Raw genomic sequence first — 25,931 nt, forward strand, 5'->3', positions numbered from 1 at the left:
TGCAAAGTAACAACCAAACTTGTTGGCTGAGATCCATTAATTAGCAGATGACCTGAAGTCTGATCAATTGTGTTAGATTACAGCTTCTTTTACCTAGGGGAGTTGGGTTCCATGGAATAGCATTTTAAAAAAGTCAAATCTTGAGCTAAATTGTATAGGGGAAGAATAGAAAGAAGATGAGGTGTGATTCAATTGCTCTTTTGAATCCATTTCTTTGGACTGTACAGTTCCCATATGCAGGCATTCAGATCCACACACCCCTGAGGATGGCAAAAAAGATGCTAGTGATCGCACCACCTATTATTTAGTGGTGGTGGCATGCGCGTCTATGCATCAACGCATCCACACGCATGTGCTGTCATTGAATAATACAGGCCATGGTGATCCATGGGCAATCAAAGCATTGGATTACTGGCCTGCCAATAGGAAGGGTCCAGTGTATAGCTAGAGAGAAATAAATGCACAAGTTCTTGACATAATCACACAGTTATCTCCTTTTAGTAGTAATGATTTTTTTTCTCCCTCTCCTTTGATAAAATGTGATTATCTGTTATTTTTGTAGTGATTTCTTTGTTTTTATTGTTTAGCAATTTTAAATACAGGGGTTTGGAATTATTTTTCAATTTCACTGAAAATCCTTTTAATATTATTTTGTAGCCACATAGCCTAATGCACAATTTATTGAATAGCACTCTTAATTTCATGATAGGAGCCCCTCAAACTTAGCCTGTGGAGGAAAGGGGTAAATATTTATCTATATGCCGCCACAAAATCTGGGAAATCTTGCTGGGTCCAGCCACATCCCAAATGGAAGTTCTGAGGTTTGAAATATTAATTTATGGCATACTTTTCTTCATCTCCCCCAGGGTATAAGAAATGAAAATATGTTGGATGCCTTCTGTTAATCTTTCAAGATAACAATGAAAATAGTCTGTCCACAAAATGAAAATTAATTAAATTATTAATTAAAACACTCATGCCTTGCCTTACCACCAACCACTTTTCAAGACCATTAATAGCAAGCAATGAAAAGGATGACCAATAAGAGTTGAAAGTGGAAAAACATCTTTAACTTGTTTTTGACAAAGCCAGAATTAATCTTATACCATACACCAGTAAAGGAAGCAACTTCAGATATCTCCCCCCCCCCCCACGAGAGAGGGACCTGTTTAGTTTTCTCAGTAAGAGTAGACAATTTTTTTTTGAATGACTGGGAATGAATGTTTTAGAGTATAGATGTATAAACATGTTCACTTCTGCATATGTGAATTGTTTGCAGTCTTCAGTAAAGCAAGTGGGTACTATACTCAATTCCTTGGGATGTATTGCAGCCAGGAGGGCTTTTTTTCCAGATTCAGCTGGTTCAGCAGCTATGGCCTTTATAGAGATTTTTAGTCAATGGCATATGTTGGTTATATCCATATTAGATTATTGCCATATTCTATCCAGGCGGGTGACACTGAGGTTGCATTTTTGTGGTGGGGGGTGGGGGGTGGGGGTGGGGCTGCCCTTACTTCAAAGGCACCAGTCTGAGAAAAGCTGAGTTCAGAATTCTGATCACATTGCACCTATTCTGTGCCAGTTACACTGGCAGCCTGCTCATTTCCGAGCCCAATTTAAGGTTCCAGTATTAAGCTTTAAAGACTTGATGAGACTGTCTGCCTTAATATGTGCCTCCCAAGCCTTACCAGTGAAATCTCAGTCCTGTTCTTGGATTCCTCTGCAAAAGCTGTTAGCTTGGAGAGTACCATGGACAGTTCATTTTCTCTCCTGGTCCCATAGTTTTGTAATACCCTTCTCAGAGACATGTGCTTGCCTGCTCCTTTTCAGCTTTTTGGCTGCCCCTATATTAATCCCCTGATTTGCTGCTGCTTTTTTATATGATAGTTTTATCTGATTTTTGTGTTGCTGCTGTTTTAATATTTTAAGGCCATTTTGTGTGTGTGATGCTTACTGCTGACTACTGTAAATAGCCCTGAGAGGTTAATTTATCGTGAAAGTTGGTTTAAAGATCTGTTAAATAAAATAAATACACAGACCAAGACCAAACACTGTGTTGATGGTTAGAACCAGTGCAACAGAACTTTCTCTTCCTTTTCCTCCTCTGCAGTCTTCTGCACTGACAGCAGGTTCCATCAGTTTCTTGGCCTTCTGGTAAAAGTTTTGGGGATGCAACTGGGGAGGAGGGTTGCAATTGGAAGCGTGGATCAGCTATTCTGCTAGAATCTGTTGATCCACCACCATCAGCTGTTAAGTTTTGCTCAGTCTTGTATTTCCCTTCTTTTAAGTAGAAAGGAAACAGTACAATTACAACTACTGCTGCTAGTTGTACCTGTTTACAGGATAGTTACTATTTGGAGGGAGGGCTAGTTGTCTGAGGATGTTTTTCTAATATCCTTCTCAAAGAAATATGTGGAAGGAAAGCTACCCAGGGGAAAGCAAAATCTTGTATAGGAGCGGGCAAGAAATTGATGTTAACGGTAATACTCTTTGGGGAAGAGTATTTTAGGAATTACCTTCCAAAACTGCAGAAAGGCTTCTGGTGAAAATCAGTATGCACTGGAATATTGATGGGTCATCTTGGATCTTCAAGAGTAGCTAGCAGTTACCTTGTCTGGTTGGGGAACTGTAGTGGACACCTTTAAATTTTTGTTTTATGTGCTGCAGCAGTTATGTATTTTCATGTATATTATGCATTGTATGTAATAATATATTTTAAAAATGTGCAAGCTGCTTTCCAGAAAAAAAACTTTTTAAGCTGCCTCCAAAGTAAAACTCACATAATGATAATCTTAAAACATTAAGCAGTAATAGCAACAACATTAAAAATACAAGGTCCAGACACTAAAAAACAATAAGTACTGCTAAAACCAACAGCAGCCCAGTAAAATCCTATTATGCCTTTAAGGCAAGTATGAATGTCTGTAATATAGGACCTGACAAACCCTAGGTGTTTCCCAGATGTGAGACTATTGCCAAGGAATCTCTCCCTTTTGTACCCACCGACAGGGACATGAGAAGGTTTCAATATAATGGGATAGCAGCTGCTATATTGACATTTAAAGGAGGAGGCCAGTACATCTGTTTTCTCAGCAGAGTGGTTGGAATAACTCTGCTTCTGGTCTCTTCCTCTGCTACAGCCTACAGCCCGATGAATGAGCTCATTTTTTCTTCTGATTATAAGATGAGACTAAAGTGTGAATGTAAACAGATGAAACATGCGGAGCTGCATCAGCAAATAATCTGTTTCTCCATGTTCGTGATTAGTAAAGTATACAAGTCAGTCTGTAAAACGATGGCTATTCATTTGCTAGATTTTTTTGGGTGGGGGGGATGTGAAAACCCAGTAGTTGAAGCATGTAAAACAACTAATAAAGTATGAAATGGGATCTTCTTTAAGGTGATGTGCACCTGAAATCATAAAATTTTCTGAGTTAACTCTACACAGCTCATTCTGCCTCCAGTCACATCAGCATAAATCCTACTGAAGCCTCAGTTATGAAGCAAAGTAGCAAGGAAACCAAACATTTTATGCAAGAAGAAAACAGACATCTAAATGAAAGAAAAGCTTTATGATACATCAGAAAAACATTAAGGTTGATCAGGAGGAAGAAATTGTTCAACCTTACCAGGAGATTGGGAGGGGGGGGATAGTACTAAAGTATGCAGTTTGCTCACTTTAAGTATACATTTACTGGGCTTGTTGAGTATGTGCCCAGAATTAAAAATCTCTTATGTAATGTGCACACAATGCACATTAACCACTGTCACTTACAGATTCTCTGCAAGGTCATTCTACTTGTATAAAAATACGTTTTTTTGCTGATGTCTGAGGCGGAGTCATTCCAGTGGAGACTGCATAGTTGCCACTATTTAAATTTAGTGATTTGACTGAAAATCAATGTGTGTGTTTCTTTTCTTTTGTCTTTTCTTTTTGTGAATGCTGAAGTTTTTAGTTAGTTTTTCAGCCTGTTACATGCATAACAAAATACTGTAAGTTCAGTAAGTAATATTTTGCAACATAACATTAAATACTTTTCCAAATTAAAGCAGATAAATTACAGTGTAACAAGATGTGTAGTTACAAACAGGGAACAAAATAAGAACATTGCCCCTTCAAATAAGAATTCTGCCCCCTCCCCACAAATATTTTCGGTCACTCCCCGATTTCTGCCACTGCAGTAATTTAAAACTGTAGCTCAGCATTTAGAAATAAACCTTAGGCAGCCAAAAAGAAGGGGCAGGCAAAATTACCAAGAGAATGCAAACAGAACAGGTTTTAAGACAGTTACATGCATGACAAATTCCCATAGGTTCAGAAAGCAATGTGGGGTGAAAATTTGTTCTCATTTTGTTTCTTCTCCACCGCTACCCCCCTGAGTGTAACGAAACATTTTCAATGTTCAGCTCTCATACTATCCACCAATCTCATATTATCCACCAATGTCTTGAAATATTATATATGAATAGTGTCTGTCTGATACATTTGTTTTGCATCCACATTTCCACTGAAACTATTTTCAGTTTTTATCTCTTTTTATTCTGCTCTTACTTATTTTGCTATACATTTGCTTTTGTTTTTGTTATTGACATTAACAATATGTAATTTGTGAATTACAATATGGTATTGTTGGGCATACTCGGTCTCTAAGATATAATTTGCTGCACAGTTATTGAGACAAAGCTGGTTCATCTTGCCTTAGTTGTCCAGTTAGATGTGTCTTTTAATCTGGCCATTAATGTAATCTGGCCATTTTTAAATCTAAAATAGTGATCTTTCTCTTCTCTTTTTTGTTTAAGGACTTTCTGATGGAGACATTTATCATGTTCAAGAATCTCATTGGGAAGAATGTCTATCCCTCTGACTGGGTTATAATGAATATGATGCAGAATAAGTAAGTACAGAGGAAACACTGAACCTTGCTTGAAAGATTCTGTTACTGATATGTACGTTTGTGTGTATATTTGGATGGCTGTGTGCATGCCTGCATACATATGCTGAGAATCTTAAATCTCTCCCTTGATGCAAATGTGTTTTCATAAGAAAAAGTAACTCTCTTGATATCTCATTTTATTAAATATATTTCCAATATAACATTGATCTTCTGGAGTATCACAAGTCAAAGGAATATTTTTTTAAGCTTCAAAACAACTGGATTTCACTTGGAGGAAGAAAAATATGTCATATAACTGTAGTGGCAGCTGTATAATATAGGTGTTTTACATTCTTTCAATCACAAATCCTCCATTTCTTATAAAACGGTTATAATTTATCCCATTGTGATTGAATCTGGTGTTGAAAATCTCTTGAGTCTGAGGTATAAAATACTCCATGGAAAAATAGCTGAATGGTGGCAGTTCAAGAACTGGGGGAGACTGAGGAGATTATCATATGCAGACAGGATAGGGACATAATCACTCCCCTGTACTTATCCTGTCCATGATAACAATCATGCGAAAGCCTTTCATAATGTAGCGCTGATCCTGTCATTATCCTATCATTGAAGCGGCATTGCATTAACATGAACTCCCGTTAATGCAAAATGCTGGGCAATGCCACTTCAATGATGGGACAATGACAGGATCAGCGTGACGTCATATGAAAGTCTTTCATGTGTTCGCTGTCACTTGTGCTTTCCAGACGGGATAAAGTCTGGATAAGCGCAACGTTGTCTGAAAGTCCTTCCCATGATCGCGTGGGAAGGACAGGACAGGGATGGGACAATGACGCCCCATCCCCCATGTGATAATCTCTCCAGACTTCTGTTTTGATATGCATAGTGGTATCAGTCATTATGTTCACAATGGTGCCACTCTATATAGCTCTACCTCATTTTCCTCAAGCCCTCCTTCCTTCTCTTGATCCTCCTGTGCCTCACGATGTATAAACCATAATCAATAAAGGAGGCACTGGCTCTGCATTCTACTTATTGTTGTATTTCAGGTTGTGTTGGTTGGTTTCATTGCTCTTTGTGCATGTGTACAAGTGCTCTTGCGTGCTTGAAGTATACTCATAATGAAGCCAAGAAGAACTACAATACAGGGTTCTGACAGTGGATGGCCTAGCTATGGCATAGTCCTCCTCCCTTTTCTCTTCTGTAGCTGAATAACTTTTGGTGTGTGTGCACGTGTAGTGTTTGGGGTAGGGCCAACTTTTGAAAGTATAAACTAAAATTGAGGCTCTGACTCTCTCCTATGCCTCCCCTTATGTTTTATTTTATGATCAATGAGAGCAACTAGGACACTCTACAAGATCTTAGTAATTAAGCAATGGCAGCTGTGGTTGAAGTGGGAGCAGGCACTTGCCTCTGTGGGATAAAGTCCATAAGCCATCTCAGAGATTAAACATTGGTCTGATAAACACAATGCGTCCTTTTGAGTTGGAACTGAAAAACAGAGAAACTAAAATAGGAGAGACCATGTTGTAATTGGTGATGGTGGTTCAGTTATGTGGACTGGGTAGAGTGATAAAAGCACTTCTCATTGTGTCATTTATTACTCCTCACTATCACTTATTTCATGATCTTGTTTTCCATTCACTGGGCATGCATTCATCCAGTCATGCCATACAGTGCAGACTAACCACTAACCAAATAGCATCATCTCATCTCTCATGGGAGGACTGCAGCTTACATGAATGTCAGTATGGTTGCAACTCTCCCAACAGATTTTGTTTATAATTATGTAAACTGTATATCTTGTAGTATATTAAGTGAAAGGACATGGACATTGAATTTAGTACTCTTTCATAATTCAAGAATTATCACATCTTATCATCTTCTTTGGTTGGTCCACTGCTTGATTTAATTAGATTCTAGCAAGTTACTAAAATATTTATTGTTGTATACACCAAATATCTTTTACATACAATTCTTTCTTTAGCTCTATGAACTCAAATATAAACATTTTGTTGAAAGATGATTCCTCTCGTTTTCCTTCTGCTTCTCTCATTTTCACATATTTTACAGATTTTCTAACTGGTCTGCATCCATGGTGATCCCCAACACTCAGTCCTTACTTTTATCAATGTTTGCTTTGAAGTGTTTCCCAGATATAAGATGTTTGTACCTGAAGTACCCTTCAGCTTCTAGTCCTTCATGTTCTTAACTGTTCTGGAGAATAAGAAATGTGTCATGCTGTCCTGAGTGTGTGAATATAGAATGACCTTCCTTGAAGTACTCATTACATGTAGGTGTAAGGAACTTTCATTTTTTATTATGTTCTTAGGACTGTGACCTCAAATCACTTCTGCAGCACAGAAGCCTCAGTAAAATTCAGTTTTAGATTGCAGTGACTTATGTGTTTTTATTTCTCTCGTAGATTTCAGTTGCACCTGTGCCAAAATATTTGAACTATTCTGTCTTGGCAAAAGAGACAGAAAAGCTTCTCCCAAATTAATTTTATTGTGGCCATAGAATTTAATTAAAATGAAGGCAGACATCTTTGAATTGTGTGTTCAGTTATTATTGACAGTCATACAATTTTTAAATGGCTTCAAAAATTAGTTCATATAATGGATAAATAGATACTTGATTTTGAACTTGTGCATGGTAGTGCGTCTCAAAGTAGCCTTTTCTTATACATGATAGTGCATCTCAAAGTGTTGTGGCTAACAGGTTCTCCTAAAATCTTTGAAGTGCTATATGCACATATGAATGTATGGAGATTATACTATTTGGAATTTAATGTGAATGTTTCTTCTAAACTTTCATGATCTGGTTGTTTTATGCCGTTTAAATGCAAATGATGATGAAAGTTCTTCAGGTATTCCGTTTGTCCTCCTAGAACTGGTTATGAAGGCCTCAGCATCTCTCCCACCCATTATTTTTTCTCTGTGTTGACACTAAGTAATTTGTCACATTCTTCTTGTATGACATGTATTTTCTTGTATTTTAAGGCAGAAGATGCAGATAGAGTAGAATTCTGGATAAGGTCTTTACGTGGCATGGATACATCTATTTTCAATACAGAGATTGTTTTCATGGATTCTTAGACAAGAGTGTGTCTGCCAAGAAGGCATCTGTATATTTTAGGTACTTCATAATGAGAAGCAGCTCTGAGGCTGGGGCCGAACAGGAGTTGTTGTCAGTTCTTTGTCATGGTCTCTGTGCCTTCACACAAATAAGTCTCCCACCCCCAGGGTGCCATTTTGGCGCATGCCGGTCCATACGGCATGCACCATCATTATGCCCCTCTATTGTTGCATCCACATGATGCAGCACCAAAGGGGAGTCATAAAGCCATGCCACCGTGACTATGGCGCCCCTTGGAGGGCGCAAAAAGAGCAGCTTTTTGTGGCTCCTTTTTGCACTCTCCAGAGGCCAGATCGGGGCTGCAGTGTGAGGTTGCCACGGCCCCAGTCCAGCCAGTAAAGGGGTGGCTGCAGACTGCCCCTTTGGGGTGGTCTGTATAGCCCCTAAATTACTAATAAAGATTAGGATATAAGACCTTTGTCCTATGGGTTCAATATTGGTTGTTTCATCAAATTCTTTATATTCTACCTCGTTTTATTCATATTCTATTTTGTAGAATATTCCATTGTACCTTTTATATTTTGTCCCTACTGCTTACTAATGGTACATCTTGACATACTCCTTTACTATTTGCATTATTAGCATGTACCAAGGATAGCTTGGTATTACCTTAAGGATCAAAAAGCTGGAGATGTAGCCATGTAAGGGTGCTTCAGCACTAGAAATAATGCAGTTTGACACCACTTTAAGTACTGTAGCTCCATCCTATGAAATCCCGGGATTTGTACTACTGCAAGGTATTTAGCCTTCTCTGTCAAATAATGCTGGTGCTGCACAAAACTACAGATCCCAGGATGTTATAGGATGGAGCCATGGCAGTTAAAGTGGGGTCAAACTGTATTGTTTATACAGTGTAGATGCACCATAGATCTACTTTATACAAAGTGGGGGGGGGGGAGTATATCAGTTAGACACTACTTTTTCTGTGTATGGCCTGTGTGTACACACTGCCTGCAAAATCTAATTAATATTATGTGCCTTAAACAATTTATCAATCAAAGATCTACATTACAGGATGTAATTGATTTCCACTAGATTTTTGTCACTGTCTGATTGCGACCAGTATGCCCAAGAACTGATTGTTTGGTGGTGGTTGACCAAATAAAGCAAAACATTTGTCATCATGATTAAAAGGAACAGTCTCTGCCAATACACTGTTGGATGAAGTCCTCTACATAATTGTTCAGAACATTTTGTCTTCTCAAGCCATCATGCTCAAGTTTCCTATTTGCATTCTCTCACCTTGTAAGCTGTCTTTTTCTTCCTTGTGGTAGTGTTTTTTGGGATCTGGTCAAGGATTTTGCAGATCCAAATATTGCTTTATTCACACAGCCGTCTTATTTATTCTCATTTTCTTTTCTTTCCACAACAAAAAAGACTGTAGTTTTATGCTGGCAAAAGGGCCTTCATTAATTTTTTGTGACAGACTGGAAGACTTTTCATAATCAATCGCCAAATCATTTAACCAAGAAATTCAGGGTACAACATATTTAATGTTACAGTTTTAATTCATCCCCAGTCAAGCGTTTCCTGAATTGCCTTAAAACAGATAATGAACAAATGCATTTACAAAAGTTATTTATTATATTTAATTTATATTCCACCTTTCTCTCAGAGTAGAACACAAAGTGAAAGCTCTCCAGTTTCAAGGTACCTTGTGCTTAAGTGGTTCCAGAAACTTGACTGTGCAGGTTGTTCTGTGGAGGGTTGCATTACCCCTGAAAGGGGATCTGTGTACCTTGGGGGGTATTACATGATCCACTTTTGTCACTTGAGGCTTGATGGGCCTTGGTGGGTAGGAGTGGTTTCTTCCAGCATTGCTTTGTTCAGCAGTTCCAAGCATTCTTTGCTGAGAGTTGTCTTGCACAGTGATCCACAGTTCAGATACCACCCAATTAGATTACAGCTGTCCTTAAAGACAACTTAGAAGCAGAATGTAGTGACCAAAATTAGCTAGGTACATTTAAATTATATAGAATGTGAAAGAACCATACTGGCTCTGTATTTGGCCTTCTGACCCCAATTCAAAGTTCTAGGTTTTAGTTTTAAAGGCCTGAGATGTCCCAAGATCCACATGTATACTTCTGTCTATACCTGCCTGCACATGATTTGTGTTAAGAGAAACTCTTAGGTATATAGTGTGGCAAAAAGGGAGAGAGTGTGTTTTTGATCATGGTATTCCCACTGTGTAATAGCCAGGGGGCAAGAGTAATGCCAATATAGCAGTTTTTGTGCTAATGTCTTATTTGTTTAACTGGCAGTTCGAACTGATTGATTTTTGTCTGTTCTGTTGTATTTGCTGCCCTTGATGTCCCACCTGTCTGTTCTTATGTTAATGGAGAATTAGTGTTTATTGCAACGTGTTTTAATTTAATCATGTTTGTACACTGCCTTGGCATCAGGAAGGATGAAGGGGAGTTTCAAAATATTGTCATTATCACAATCATTTTTAAAAATCCTAAACCTGTAATTAAAAATTAGAAAATAATAAAGAACATTAACACACACCAACAATAATCCGAAAATCCACTTGCAAGTTCTAATTGTAATAGATCCACTCATTTGCAAGTATTGATTTACCATTCAGGTTTACATAAGTGTTGATTTAACAATTGAGTATTTGGTGGATTTAATCTAATTGTGACTAACAATTGGATTTATGCCATTGTTTTAAAACATTCCCTGACACATTAAATCAATAAACAAATAGCAGTTGTTCTGATTCTTACAGATGTGATATTACACACATACAGAGATAGAGGATATGCACTGATTTTGTATGTATGTGAACATGCTGCCTCGGAGAGTGGCAGAGTCTCCTTCTTTGGAAGTTTTTAAACTGAGGCTAGATGGCAAGCTGTTGAGGGTGCTTTGATTGTGCATTCCTGCATGGCAGGGGGTTGGCCTGGATGGCCCTTGTGGTCTCTTCCAACTCTATGGTTTATGATTCTTTGAAGCCCCTGACAATTTTTGTTGTTATTGTTACCTTATTAGCTTACAGTTGTAAACCGCTTAGACACTGCTTAGGCAGTATGAAGCGGTATATAAATGAAGCTTGTTTGTTTATAATTTGAGGATCCTCTCACAAAAGCCATGGACACTTTATGTGATATGTAGGGCAGGCCAATAGATTTAACTACCTGAAGGAAAATACACCCCTGTTCCACATTCAGAAGCCAATGAGATTACCACATGAATATTACATCAGTCCTAGTGGTGGGATAGCTAATTCTTTGTTCCAAAGTTTTGATGCTTCTTGACTCAAAGCTATCTGCTCTCTTTTCAAGTATTGTATATAATTGAATAGATCCGTTAACAATTTAGGGGCTTTTTTTGGTTTGTTACACTTTCTGAGTTGAGACTTTCTAGCACTCTCTTTATCACATGAGCCTTTTGAATCAGATTTAAAGCTGGATAATTGCACCTTTGGCGATACTTATCACATGACGTTGTCTCCAAATCATTGCTGCTGTGCCTCCAAAGCGTGTTTAGGGTGTCCCTTGCCACTGATGGGGAACACATGTCAATAAACTACCAGTTGTACTGCTGTAGCATTAGTCTTCTGATGCAATAAATTTTCCAGCTGCAGACCTGAACTGGGCTGTTATGGCCCCCCTTGCCCCTCACTATTCTCAAATAGGCTGGTTTTCTTTTTCTTTTTCTCAGCTTCCTTTCCTTTTCTGTTTTCATTGATTCGCTAAATCACATTGTCATAATTGCTAAATTACATTACAACAACAACTAATAATAATAATAATAATAATTTTTAAGAAAGGCATGATGGGTTAGGCAATAGGGCAGGCAGGGAGGTGGGGTTAAAGGGGAGCACTGAGAGACTGTAGATGGCTGAAACAGTCATGCTATTGAAGGGACATGAAATATATTGAGGGCTCCCAAACCAGTATATATCCATTTACTTTTACTAACACCATCACAAGACAGGACTCATGTGATAATGTCCCCATGCACAAACTGTATAAGGCATTACACCGATAGATACATTTTAGTGCTGACATTATATTTTACAATAATATACTGTAAATATCCACAGGAAGCACACCTGTCTTAATCTAGGTAGGTTTTGTTTTGTTGCTTACTGTATGTCTTCTGCACAGGTGGTGGTACATGTACCACTTAAATTTGTTAATCCGTTTTAATAGTAATAGAGAAGTTTACACCATACAGAGAAATATTGCTACAATCAGTCTAATGCATTAGGGAAGAGAGCTGAACATTCATCATAGTTTATACTACAAAGCTCAATTTAGATTTCTGTCCCCTAGTGTGTTATTTCTATTGATAAATGAATCAGAGCCAAATTACAGTGGCTTTTTACATGATTAAATATTTGTAGATTGGTAAATATTTGCAGTGCAATATGTATGACACACTTTTTTGTGTGTGAATGAGTAAGAAATCGGTTATTTGCCTTTTCCAAGATAGTTCGTGACTACTTAGGAAAAATGCTTTGTCTTTGGTATTTCCCAAATATTGTGATACATAGGAAAAGTTTTCTACACAGGGATTCCTGTCTCCCATGCAGTAGAACCCACCCAGTGCTATTTTAAGGGGAAAAAGTGAGTTTAGAAAGGAGCAAATGTGTGTGTCTTCAGGTCTATCTGGGAATGCATGGCTGGGGCCCAATAAAACTTTTCCTGTAGCTTGCATCCATTGCTCCGGGTCCTGGTCTCTGGAGCAGCAGAAAACAAGCTTGCTCCCTCCTCTATATGACATCCCTTCAAGTATTTAAACAGGGCTATCATATCACTTCTTAACCTTTTTTTCTCCAGGCTAAACATCCCCAGCTCCCTAAGGCATTCTTCATAGGACATGGTTTCCAGACCCTTCACCATTTTAGTCGCCCTCCTTTGGACACGCTCCAGTTTCTCAACATCCTTTTTGAATTGTGGTGTCCAGAACTGGACACAGTATTCCAGGTGCGGCCTGACCAGAGCAGAATAGAGTGGCACTATTACTTCCTTTGATCTAGACACTATACTTCTATTGATGCGGCCTAAAATCGCATTAGCCTTGTTAGCTGCCACATCACACTGTTGACTCATGTTCAACCTGTGGTATACTTGGACTCCTAGATCCCTTTCACACATAGTCTCATTGAGCTAAGTGTCACCCATCCTATATCTGTGCATTTCATTTTTCTGCCTCATTGCAGTATCTTACATTTCTCTGTGTTGAATTTCATTTTTTTAGCTTTGGCTGAGCTTTCTAGTCTATTCAGGTCATTTTGAATTTTGGTCCTCTCCTCTGGGGTATTAGCTACTCCTCCTAATTTGGTGTCATCTGCAAATTTGATGAGTACGCCCCCAATTCTGTCATCCAAGTCATTGATAAAGATGTTGAATAACACTTGCTCCAGGATAGAGCCATGTTGGACCCCACTGGTCACTTCTCTCCAGGATGAAAGGAAACCATTGTTGAGTACCCTTTGGGTTCTGCGAGTCAACCAATTACAAATCCATGTAATAGTTACTTTGTCTAGCCCACATTTCACTAGCTTGTTTGCAAGAATGTCATGGGGAACCCTCTCTAAGGCCTTACTGAAATCAAGATATACTATATCCACAGCATTCCCTTTATCTACCAAACTGGTAATTTTATCAAAAAAAGAGGTTAGGTTTGTCTGGCATGACATCTTTCTCTGAAACCCGTGTTGACTTTTTGTGATTATGGAATTGCCTTCTAGATGTTCACAGACTCTCTGTTTAATGATCTGCTCTAGAATCTTTCCTGGTATAGATGTCAGACTAACTGGACGATAATTGTTGGGATCCTCCTTTTTTCCCTTTTTGAAGATGGAGACAATGTTTGCCCTCCTCCAGTCTGCTGGGACTTCTCCTGTTCTCCAGGAATTCTCAAATATTATTGCCAATGGCTCCGATATTACATTAGCCAGTTCTTTTAATATTCTTGGATGTAGTTCATTTGGTCCTGGAGACTTATATTCATTTAGATCAACCAAGTATTCCTTTACTATCTCCTTACTTATTCTGTGCTGAAATTCCCCTATTCTGTCCTCTGCTCCATTTTCCTCAGGTTGAGCACCCTTTGCTTTTTCTGAGAAGACTGAAGCAAAGAAGGTGTTGAGTAATTCTGCCTTTTCTCTGTCTTCTGTTAGTCAAAAGGTTATCCTTACTAACCTACCCACTACTCTCCTCCTTCTCCTAGCTGACCAGAATCATACTGGCTGCCTGCTTAACTCTTTCACCTTCAGTCCAGCCCCCTATCACAAACATGATCCAATACAGGGAGAGGTGGGATACAAATTATTATTATATTATCATTATTATTATTATAGGCCAAATCCAGGATAAGGTAGATATAAAGTTCACCATTGGTATTCACTGGGGTTTGGTTCCAGGACTCCCTACAGATACCATATTTTCAAATTGTGGATGGTTGAATCTGTGAATAAATAATTGGTTGATATAGAGGGTCAGTTGTACATACATGAGCTGTAATCTTCACATTCAGCCAGAAATATATTAGGTCTTTGGTTCCTTGATTGTCTAACTGTTCTATCTACGGACTGTCTTGAAAGATGATGGGATGAGATGGAGGTGGAATCTGTTTAGATGTTGCCTCCTCATTTATTTTGACCTCTTTCTAGTTGTTTATGTGGAGGTTGGGCAGGGCTCTCTATTTACTACAAGCATATAATAGTTTCAAAAAGACCTAACATCAATAGACATGGTTTTTTTATATTTACCTATATTAATTATGAATCTTCAAATTTGGGTTTCCCTCCAAGCCTGTGCCTAAGATTTGCACGCGCGCACACACACACACCTGTGCCAAAGTTTTGCATTCCTATTGCAGCAAAAAAATCTTTACTCTGTAGCACCCCTAAAAAGTGAGTTTAATTGGCTTCCTAGTCAACACTAAAAAAACCCAATATGGGTGGGAGCTATAATAATTAGCGACTTTAGCTTCCAGTTGTAAACCGCTTAGACACTGCCTTAGGCGGTATGAAGCGGTATATTAATGAAGCTTGTTTGTTGTTTGTTTGTTTGTTTTCTTATACCTTAGCTACCGATACATTTTCTGCCATGCTTTAGCTCTATTATGCCATGACTTTTACAAGACATTTAAACATTATTTTCTTACCATCATGTCTTTAAATTTGTCGCATTACAACTTTATATAGAATTTACATAATGTATTTTTGTGAATTTCTTATCGTATTTTTAAAATATATATTTAACAGGAAATTTAGACACACACACCCCTCTGGAAAAATGTACCTTATATTTGAATTGAGTTGAACAGAAGAGAATTTTATCTGTGACAGTCAAGATTGAGGTGGTTTTCTCCTTGACAACAGCATCCTGTTGATAATGATATTACATAAGCATTTAGAGAGTTGGTATTCTAGCAGTACAAGGATTGTAATGGATCTGCTTTTTCAGCCATCTATTTCTTAGAACTTTGATTTATAGTATCAAGCCTATAAGTGATAAGTGCATCAATGAAATTGACCTTGCTGGAGGTAATCTTGTAATGATGCGATTCTAAAACAGATTTAACCAGTACTTCTTTCCTTATTAATTCGTATACGCTTCTCAGAGTTTCCAAATTAATTACTTGAAATGCACAAGGGGGTGGAAGTACTACAAATGTTGTAGATGTTAGCTATCATATTAAATTAGGATGGCATGGAGGCAACGTTTTAGAAAGCCACTTTTTTCTGATCAAAGGAAAGACATATAAGGCAGTGATTTGCTTTTTCCCCCTCACACTTTTTTCTTCTTCTTACCTAGGAGTAAGCCCCACTGAACTCAGAGAGACTTACTTTTGTGTAGATATTGAGTGTTGTGCTCTGAGTACTTGGCATTCTTCTGTCTTTTGAACAACACTTGTTCTCACTTCAAAGAAGCAGCCTTTGCAGCACTTTCCTGAGCCTAAAGAGGCTTGCAGCTCTTAGTTTATTATTTAGTCAATATCCTCAAGCTTCCTGGATCTTTAAAAGCCCCTGTATATGAATTGTACTGAATCAGGCAGGTGGCCAGAGGAGGTGGAACAGAAGCATTTCAAGGAGATGTGTAGAGTTCTCTTTGAATATCTGAAGGAAATATCTTAACCTGCACTTAAAGAATAAGTATAAATACTCATGTCTGAGGAATATGCTTCTGGAGTAAAATACATACTAGTTTATTAACAAGCTTTATGAAAAGTTAAGATTTATTGAAAGATTCAATAAGATTTATTGAATTAAGCCTAAGGCTCCAGACTGAATTACAGTTCCATTAGTTCAGCAGAAGTTCATTCTGGATTCTTAGTCTTGATTCAGCCCAGTAATTATTTAGTCATTCAATAAAAAAGTAGCGTATTATTTTAGAGGTGATCTCAAACATTCAGGGAGTGAAAGCTAAGTTGTACCATAAGAGTACAACCTCCATCATTACCGATTACTGGTCATGCTGGCTGGAACTGATATTAGCAACAATCCAAGAAATACCTGGATCCAAAATTTTCCCATTTCTGTTCTAGAGCAAACAGTTTATATACTCAATCTAGGCCTCTTCGGCATCATCCTTGCTTTGTGTCAGCTTGACAATGTATCATAGAATGCATCTAACACATTCCACAACAGATGGCAACTAATGGGAAGCTTACAAATGAATTTTGTTGCACCTTTGAGACTAAACTGGGAGACAGAAGTTTGTAGCATAAGTTTTTGTAAACAGGGGACTTGTCAGCACTGGCCAGGAGACTTTCTAAAGTATCCTGGTCCTAGAAGTGCCCTGACCTACATCCATTCCCTGGCCCTCTTTTCCCACTTTGGGTGTCTGTCTGCATGCACATCCCACTGAGTTGTCTGGTGCTTCCGCTACCATGATGAATTGCTTGCTTCTGAGGTCAGAATGAGGCACTCAGCAATGATCACATGACTGGATGTTTTGTTCTAACCGCAGAGCTAGCAACTGGTGACAACAGAGCATGTGTAGGGTGGCTCAGCAGGTTGTCTGTGCAAACAGCCACCATGTGCAGGAACATAGAGCTCCAAATCTTCCCATAACATTTATATTTTATATCCTGATATGGTGCTGAATATGCCAGAATTTGTCTGGATTCTTTGTGCCAGAATCAAGACTTGGACTGTGCAGTGTGGTGTGGTGTCCAACAGAATGGCAGAAAACAGGCCTTTTGGCCTGTGCAGTTATGGCCCAGTTCTGCTTTATCAGATTCATCCAATGAAGTACACTATGGGGTGGTACAGACCGGCACTTTTGTGCTAGGCTTGCACGAGGGCTGAGCGTTTAGATGCTCAGCAACCCTACCACATCCCCGGGTGCCATCTTGGTGCACAGCCTTACAGATGGTGCACGCCATGATAAGATCACTCATGCGCAGCGCCTACACGGCATTGTGCACAAGGTGCATCATAAGGCCGTGCCATGGCCCTTATGGCGTCCCTGTGGTGGCAGGAATAGGAACCGTGTTTCACAACTCCTTTTTTGAGGGGGTTGGGGACGTGGCATCCGCTTGCTGCATCTCCAACCCCGTGCTTCCAGGGGTGGCACAGAGCCACCCCTGTCGGGCCGTCTGTCAAGCCCCTCAGTCCACAAATGTTTATGCTATGAACTGTGAACTTCTTTATCTCACTTGGGTTTAAAGATGCTACAAGAGCTCTTTACATACTGGTGCAGACTAACATGGCTGTCTTTTTGAATAATGGGAAGCTTGTTCACTATTGCTGAGCTGAAGGTCCAGTAACCTCTGTTAAGCTTCCAAGGGCTCCAGAAGCTGCAATCTAAGAAGCTGCACTCACACTGCTGTCTGAACTGACTTTAAGATTAAATAATGACTGAATTAATTTTTTGTTTAAAAAACTGATGAATAAAAATATACTTTGCATGGCAAACTATTCACTAGTACTTGCAACGTTTCTAGAACTTGAAAGAGCACAGTGAAAGAGCTGACTTCTAAACAAAGCCCAGCCTATATAATTTGATATTTTTTCTGCAAAGGATTAACCACTGAGGTGATTACAGAAATGAAGCTGAAAGTATCTGTGTTCATTTGTGAGTTCTTCCCAAAGGGTGATGGAAGATACAGTCTCTTCAAGATTTTTGAATGTTAAATGTATCTTATGAAGCATGAGGACTTTAATGGGATTTATAAAATTAAAACATTATATAGTCCAATGAACTTCCCATGTAAATGCTTTCCTTCTTTATATATAATCTTTTATATCTGTATAGCTCAAGTGCTGAACTGTCAGTTGATCCTTTTTGGTCACATTCTTCAAACTTTTTACAGAAAGCTGTTAATCTTTGTTCTGCCAAAATGACAGTATGCAAAATTACATGACAGCTCACATTCTAGAATATATGCATAATACTCTTGTGGGATGTGAAAGGAGAATAAAATCTTATAAGGTTGCAAACCTCTGTCTACCTTTGAACAAATAAATGACTTTGAATTTTGTCGGACCTACTTCTCAATAGATATGTCTTGGATTGCATTGGAAAGAATGACTTCTTGTTAAATATACTTATTTAGTCTAACTGTATGTGTAAAACTTTGATTCTTGGTATACATAAGCCTGTATAATAATGCATAAACTGGAATCCTGTTGGTGCACTGCAGTGGTATAACAGCAGCAACATAGGTGGTCACAGCAGAAGGAAAAGTGCTATATGTGCAATGGTTGCGATGAACATAAGACTTTGGTGAAACACACTTCTCATAATCTACAGATTTTGTCTGCCTTCCCTTGCAACCTCTACATATAGTGGGGAATGGAGAATGGTTAACTCCTAAGGTTTTGAAAGTGTTGCTGTAGTCCACTAATAGTATTACACTTATATTCCTTTCTCTATAAAAGTACTCTCTACAGTCTAATCTATTTATGAAATTTTGAAATTGCAAAATTTAGTCCATTTAAATTCTGATTCTTGTGTAGAAATTTAAAATTATATGGTATGCAGCTTAGCGCAGTTTCCACCCCAAAGCCTCAGCTTGTTGAGTTGTGTTGGGAAAGTGTGTGTGTGTGTGTGGGGGGGGGGAGCAGGTTTTATGAACTATGACAAGCTAGGAGTGCACAGCTGTTCATAATGTCCCTGGGTCATCCTTAAGTCTTCTTCTGACCTGCCATGGTGTTTCATAACTTAAAGCAAAACGTCCATGTTATTTGGTGTGGCATTTTAGTCAACAAATCAATTCTTCAAAGGAAAGAAAAGGGCTCCAGTATTTATGGTGCTAGATTTCTAAGGTGCAGTACAGACCGCCCCTTTGGGGTGGCCTGGACCTGCCCCTTTTCACTCTGGATTGGAACCAGGGCAGACTCACTGGAAGCCCTGCACCCCCAATCCAGAGTTTTTCTGAGCCACGGAGAAGCGGCAAAAGAGGGTGTCCTTGTGGTTTCATGCCCCCGGACACGCAGACAGCCAGAGCCATGGGAGAAAGGGGCCTTGGCATTGTTCCCGCGGCCATTTGGTTGCTGCGGGAATGACATGTGCAGCAAAAAGGAGCTCTTTTTCGGAGCTCCTGCCTGGACAGTGCCGTCCACATGAACTAGGGTTAGAGATGGTTGCCGTGCACTCACTAACCCTAGAATTGGTGCCGGTACACTGCTTAATGGCGGTCTGTACCACATCTAAATTAGTAAAATTCTAGCAGTATTATTATTATTCTAGCAGTACAGGTTGAGTCTCCCTTATCTGAAATGCTTGGGAGCAGAAGCATTTTGGATTTTGGAGTCTTTTGGATTTTGGAATATTTAAATATGCATAATAATAATAATAATCTGCTTAATCTCTAGGAATCCAAGCAGATTACAACAGTAAAGCAAAATACAGTTAAAAGAGAATACATTAAAAATTCCAAGATCCCCATCCCTCCACCCAGTCATAAAAACATAATTAAATGCTAAAAGGAGATTAAACCAAGAAAAGAAGTTAATAACATTAATATAATGAGGTATCTTGGAGATGGGATCCAAGTCTGAACATGACATTTATTTATGTTTCATATACCCCCTATACAGCCTGAAGGTGATATAGGCGCGGTACAGGACACTTTCTGCGCCGGGTTGGGGACAGGGCAGCCTCACCGGTAGCTCAGAGGCCCCAACCTGGCGGTTTCCCAGGCCATGGAGAAGCAGCAAAATGCCCCCCTCGTCTGCTCAGGATCTGACTCTATGGAAGATCATGCTACAACTTCTTTCATAAACTTTGACTCAAAGTTGCTGCAAGTTCCCTTTGCATTCTTATATTCCAGATACCCCCTCAAGATGTTTCAGAAATACAAAACTCAGCATTCCTTACTCTTGGCTATGCTCACCAAGGCTGATGGGAGGTGCATATATCACATATTCTTGATTTAGGTTACCATTTGTTTCATTGCATTCCAACCACTTCACCCCAGATTGACAGAATTTCCTTTCAAGAATTTTGCAGTTCATGCACATGCTTTAGGATCGCTTTTCCAATTTAATTTTTTTTGTAGATCACCCTATAGCCACATCTGCTTAGTCTATTGTTCATCTATTACTGAAAAGTTGAGGGATGATGACCTTACTTCATTTGCATAGACTGAATTCAAATAAATCAAATATTTTCTGTATTTATTCCAACTTTCAGTGGAATAAAAGAGTTGTTCCATGAAACACTGATCTATTTTGTTGACTCATGGACTTCCATTAGTACAGACTCATTAAAAAAAACAGGAAAAGATTTTCTTCTACAGAAAATAGCTAAGTTTCATGTTGTTTTCCATACCTCTACAAGTAACAGAGTTAGTTGCATGACCACGATAAGAGATAACAAACAAACAGCCTATCTGGTAGCATACCAAATATCTGAAGCTGCTTTCTATAGTAGTTTGAATTCCTCTGAATTAAATGAGGCTTTGCAAGAGCCTGTTTTGTCTTTATTTAAAGGAAGTCATTGAACTGGTGTTAGTCACATTTCAAGCTTTTCTGTTTTTCACTTTGTCACAACAAGTGTCAGGAGCAAGAACATGTTGATGTGTTTGTTACTTAGAAAAGTCATGGTGTGAATGAAGTAATTAAATAGTGGCAAAAGTGTTAAATTAAAATAGGAGTGCTTGAGAAAGTTTATTGTAAGTCATAATGATGTAGCAGCTATTTCTGAAGATGGATGCAAAACTTCTTTTATTTTTCCAACAGTAATTTCAGCTGCATCAGTACTGGGATTGTACAATTTCTTTAAAATAAAATGCTTGGTAAATTTGCTGTTGATGATTTGGTATTGTGCAATGGAGATGCCATTCAGATTGTCAGAATGTTAGGGTTTGCTTGCAAAATCCAGAGTATAATATTCCATACATTTTCCGCACAATTTTTGTTCTCTCCACCTGCCATACTCTTTGCTGGTAATTGCTTCTTGTTCATCGATACAAGAAATAATTAGGATATGTTTTTTTAAAAAATGTGAGCAGAGTCTCTCCCTTTCTCCTGTTAAACAACCTGCAGAAAGAGGAGCCTTTATCTCTCACTCCCTTCTTTAATTCCTCCTTCGCCTTACAATGGAAAACTAGAGTACATGTCCATATATCTACCCATACTTTGTTTCCCTCAGCAGGTTAAAATGTACCCTGTGTTTCCCAAGGAAGTTGATCTTTCTGAATATTTTGTGTTCATGGGAATAGTTTACCTTGAAAAATCTAAAGTATGACAAAGTTCATGCTATCTAAATATTGTTTTCTTCGTTTCTCCTGAGGCTAGGAAGTTCTTAAGACAAAGAAAAGCTAAGGTTGATGCCTTGACCATCCATAAGTATTATTTCCTCCCTTTAAAAAGAAATAATAAATACCCAGTCCAAGGCTGAATTCTCAGCACATCAAACACTCCAGACAGCATTTTGAATACAGTGTGTCCGTGTCATACATGAGTGCATTATATGCTGCTTTCAGCGTTGCTTCTTCCAGTGCCATGCACTGGAAGAAACAATGGCATGCGTACCCCACCGCGAGCACGAGCCCCATTACTTGTAATGGGGCTTGAGCATACACGTTTTTTGTTTTACGCAAGGGGGTCCGGAACGGATCCCCCGCATAAAACAAGGGCACACTGTGTAAGTTGTGCTCTTTTTTAAAATTATTTATTTATTTATTTTATATGCCAATGTATTCCTGAAGCAGGATCAGATGTCCTACTACTTTATTGACTTCAGTTATTGTTCTGGGAAGAAAGTGAGTTACCGTATATACTTGACCATAAGTTGACCTCATGTATAAGTCGAGAGCAGGTTTTGGGACCAAAATTACAGATTTTGATATGACCCATGGATAAGTCGTGGGTAAAGCTTTGTGGCATCTAACAAAGGATATAAAGGATGAAGTAAAGGAACACAATGCCAAAGAACTTACAAAATTCCAGCAGGCATAACTATTTGTGCTTATGCTAAAGGCTGGATGGATGGCCAAATAGAGGGGGTTCAATGATTCCAGGGCAGTTGACACTCTTGCCTTTCAGCAAGGGATGGTTCCTTTTTAAATGAGAGTTAAAGTACAGTACCTTCATTAACCCATGGATAAGATGAGTCAGGTTTTTTTCGGTCAATTTTTTTACCTAAATTTCTAGACTTATACATAAGTATATACAGTAATATTGAAGTTAGAAGTTGTCTTCCATCTCCTAGGAAACAGACAGCTTTGACTGCCAACAAAAATAATAATAAGCATTTGCATTTTCCTTGTAAATATAATATGTCATATAACTTGGAGCTGGATTTAAAATTAGTTTGGGGATAGAATGCATAGCAAGGATTTTCGATGTCCAGTCTCTAAAAAGTTAAAGTAAATTTATTCTTTAATACTTATATCTATGGGGCCATTAAGAACATGGACCGAAAATTATATCCAAAAGAAAATGAACTGCAAGATTGCTTCCTCTTGGGGCAAATCAGTGTTAATCTCCCAGAGCTGTAGTACTTTGGCTAATTGCCATATTGACTGCTTTTTTGCTGATCACAAGGAGTAAAAAAGGCTAGGAAATATCAGCAGCAAAGGTGCTTGTGTTTCACATTTGTATGCACCAAGAATATTTCTAAAAAACATAAGGAAATGAGTTTTCTAATGATGATGCTAAGGGAAAAATCTTTAAAATACTTTATATCTCAAGAGTGTTGGACTCAAAAGAAAACTAGCAAAATTTGCTAAACTTTTTGCTACTGTACGAGAGAGTGTCCACTGTTGTGCGAGTAGGAAGCGTTCACAATGACACATGTGGATGAATCAGGATAGATCTTTTGTTCCCAAAATGTGAACCAGATGTTCTTTGGGAAGATTTTATAGGAAAAGGAATTCCCAGTTAAATTCCTCTGTCATGGTGGTTTTTAAGTTAAATTAGGTCAAAAATGCCAACCAGTTGTCCTTTTCTTACATTAGTGGTACAGAATATTGTTCCTTTTAACTAGTTTTTCTAATTCAAGAGAGGAGAGCTTCTGTATTCCTCCACAATCCTGATGGGGACACTCCTGAATCCCCTGTGGCTGAATTTGCTACAGCACCACCAGTATTTCTGAACTCAGTTGGGCACATTGGAGTCTCACTTGGAGTCTCACTGTGTTTTGCAGATACACAGAATTCTTTTTTTCCCCCTTTGATCTACATGGGCAAAATGGTTATGGGTGGCAAATTCTTCTTTTATCTTATCACTACCAGGAGTGGGCCCAATACAGAACCACCACATCAAGGGAAATGAATCTCCAAAATGGCAAGTCATACCTCTGGGGTCCAGAATAGGAGGCTGCAATTTGGCTGCTAAATGTAATTTCTCCCTAGGTATTTTTTGTTTGTTTGTTTCTTTTGACCAACAGACCCAGAACTTTCTAGAAACCAGACATCACCAGGTATTTCTTCCTGTTTCTAAAAAAAAAAAGCCCTTTTGAGCCAAATAATGGTCCCAAGGGATATTATATTTAGAGGACAAGACATGTTCCTCTGAAGCTTCTGGAAGTGTGATTTGACATTCTGGGATTTTAAATTCTTTTAGCGACTGAAAGGCATTTAGAGAAGTGGTTCAATACACTATGCCAGTTCTAATCCATAGTACTGCCTTCTAGGACTGGTATTGTTTTCATGATATTATAATCTACTTGTGCATCCTTGTCAGACTACATGGAGTCCACCATGACATCATTTTCAGTCTGAATCAGCTGTTTAGTGATTGCTCCAAACCTTTTGATTTAACTACTAATTCCTAAATACCTCTGAGTACAAGGCCATTGTGGATGGTGTGTTGCCTTCAAATGTGTAAAAATTGGGTTCAAGGAGGTGGGAAGTATGTCCTGCCTCACACTCACTAGTCTTTTGTTTGAAGGACTGTCAAGAGCACTCCTCTGTTTGACTGTCCAAGCTCAGTCCTGTTTAAATATAATGAATAAAAAATAAGGAGAGTAGGGACCTTGAAATTGCTCAACAGTTAGCTTCTGATTGGCAGAATAAACAGCCACACAAGTCATCTACTCACATTCTTCCCTGCTATGGTGAGATGCTATTTTGTTTCCATTCAAATAATACTAATTATTTCTTTACACATATCCTCTGCTTAGCCATAGAAACCAAATGGGCGACCTTTGACAAGTTACCCTCTCTCAGTCACAGAGGAAGGCAAGGGCAATCCCCTCTGAACAAATTTTGCTAATAAAAACCCATGATAGGTTCAACTTAGGGTTGTCATAAGTAAGAAATGACTTGAAGGCACAGAATAATGCCACAATTTCTCAGTTCCTATTTATTCATATAAATGATTGTGTGCAAATCAGCATAATCTGTTGTCTTCTTTTTCAGAGATGCATGTCGTGCTTTTGCGTGATTTGATACCAGTGATCTCCCTAGGTTGAGGTTCATATACCATGCTCAATAATGATGCTCACTGGCTGGATTTTGGTGGTCTGCTGTCATCGGGGCTTGTGAGGATCAATGAAATGATAGCAAAATACATTTTTTTCCAGTCAGGAAGTTTTGTTTATTTTTAATCCCAATCTTTAATAATGGTATTCCAGTGGAAAGTGCAAAATTTTGAGCTATTGTTTGTCCATAAACTATAGAGTTGGTCAGAGTTATGGTAGATGGGACGTTGTTGTTGTTGGTAAATGCCTTTACCTTGATCTCGACCCATGGCGATCCTGCTGATGAGACATCTCTAAGACCCCTGTCCTCCATTGCTGTGCCTAGCTCCTACAAACTCACTCATAATAATAATAATAATAATAATAATAATAATAATCTTTATTTGTATACCACTTTTCCGTGGATGATCAAAGCGGTTTCCAATATCAGATTAACAATACATAACACATCATGACTCTGCTTCTCTCCCCTCGAGATGGTGGCTGGGAGGAGGGCTCTTCTTCTTGGCAGGCAGAGGCCTGTTGTTTCTTGGCTGCTTCTCTCCCCTCAAGAACTCTTTAATAGAATCCATCCATGTAGCATGTGGCCTTCCTCTCTCTCTACTTCCCTCCACCTTTCCTAGCATTACTGTATTGCTTTTTTCCAACAATTCATGCCTTTTCATGATGTGTCCAAAGTACACCAGCCTAAGTTTTCTCATCTTGTCTTCCAGGGAGCTTGATCTGCTCTAAGACCCATTTGTTTGTCTTTTTGGCTGTCCATGGAATCCTCGGCACTCTTCTCCAACACCACATCTGAAATGAATTTATCTTCTTCATATCTTCTTTCTTAACTGTCCAGCTGTCACATCTATACATGGTGATAGGGAATACAATGACTTGTATGATTCTAACTGTTGTGCTGAGTTGTATATGATTGAATTTTAGGATCTTTTCTAGTTCTTTCATGGTTTTCCTCCCCATTCTTAATCTTCTTCTGATTTCCTAGCTGCAGTCCCAGTTCCTATCAATGTCTGATCCCAGATATGAGAACTGTTTTACTATTTCTATTTCCTCA

At 38.6% G+C, this 25,931-nt stretch overlaps 1 protein-coding gene across 2 annotated transcripts in view; it reads left to right on the forward strand.

Moving 5' to 3' along the window:
- The window catches only part of DOCK1 (dedicator of cytokinesis 1), a 502,791-nt gene that overhangs the window by 304,737 nt on the left and 172,123 nt on the right, over nucleotides 1–25,931 (forward strand). For both annotated transcript variants that reach the window (XM_089510135.1, XM_089510136.1), the window contains one exon: nucleotides 4,801–4,895. In XM_089510135.1, the coding sequence (XP_089366261.1) occupies nucleotides 4,801–4,895 (95 nt within the window). The remainder of the gene's footprint in view (nucleotides 1–4,800; nucleotides 4,896–25,931) is intronic.

This window comes from Sceloporus occidentalis, unplaced genomic scaffold, assembly GCF_023333645.1.
Source record: "Sceloporus occidentalis isolate IW3139 unplaced genomic scaffold, rSceOcc1.0.p SCAF_2, whole genome shotgun sequence".
Lineage (NCBI taxonomy): Eukaryota > Metazoa > Chordata > Lepidosauria > Squamata > Phrynosomatidae > Sceloporus > Sceloporus occidentalis.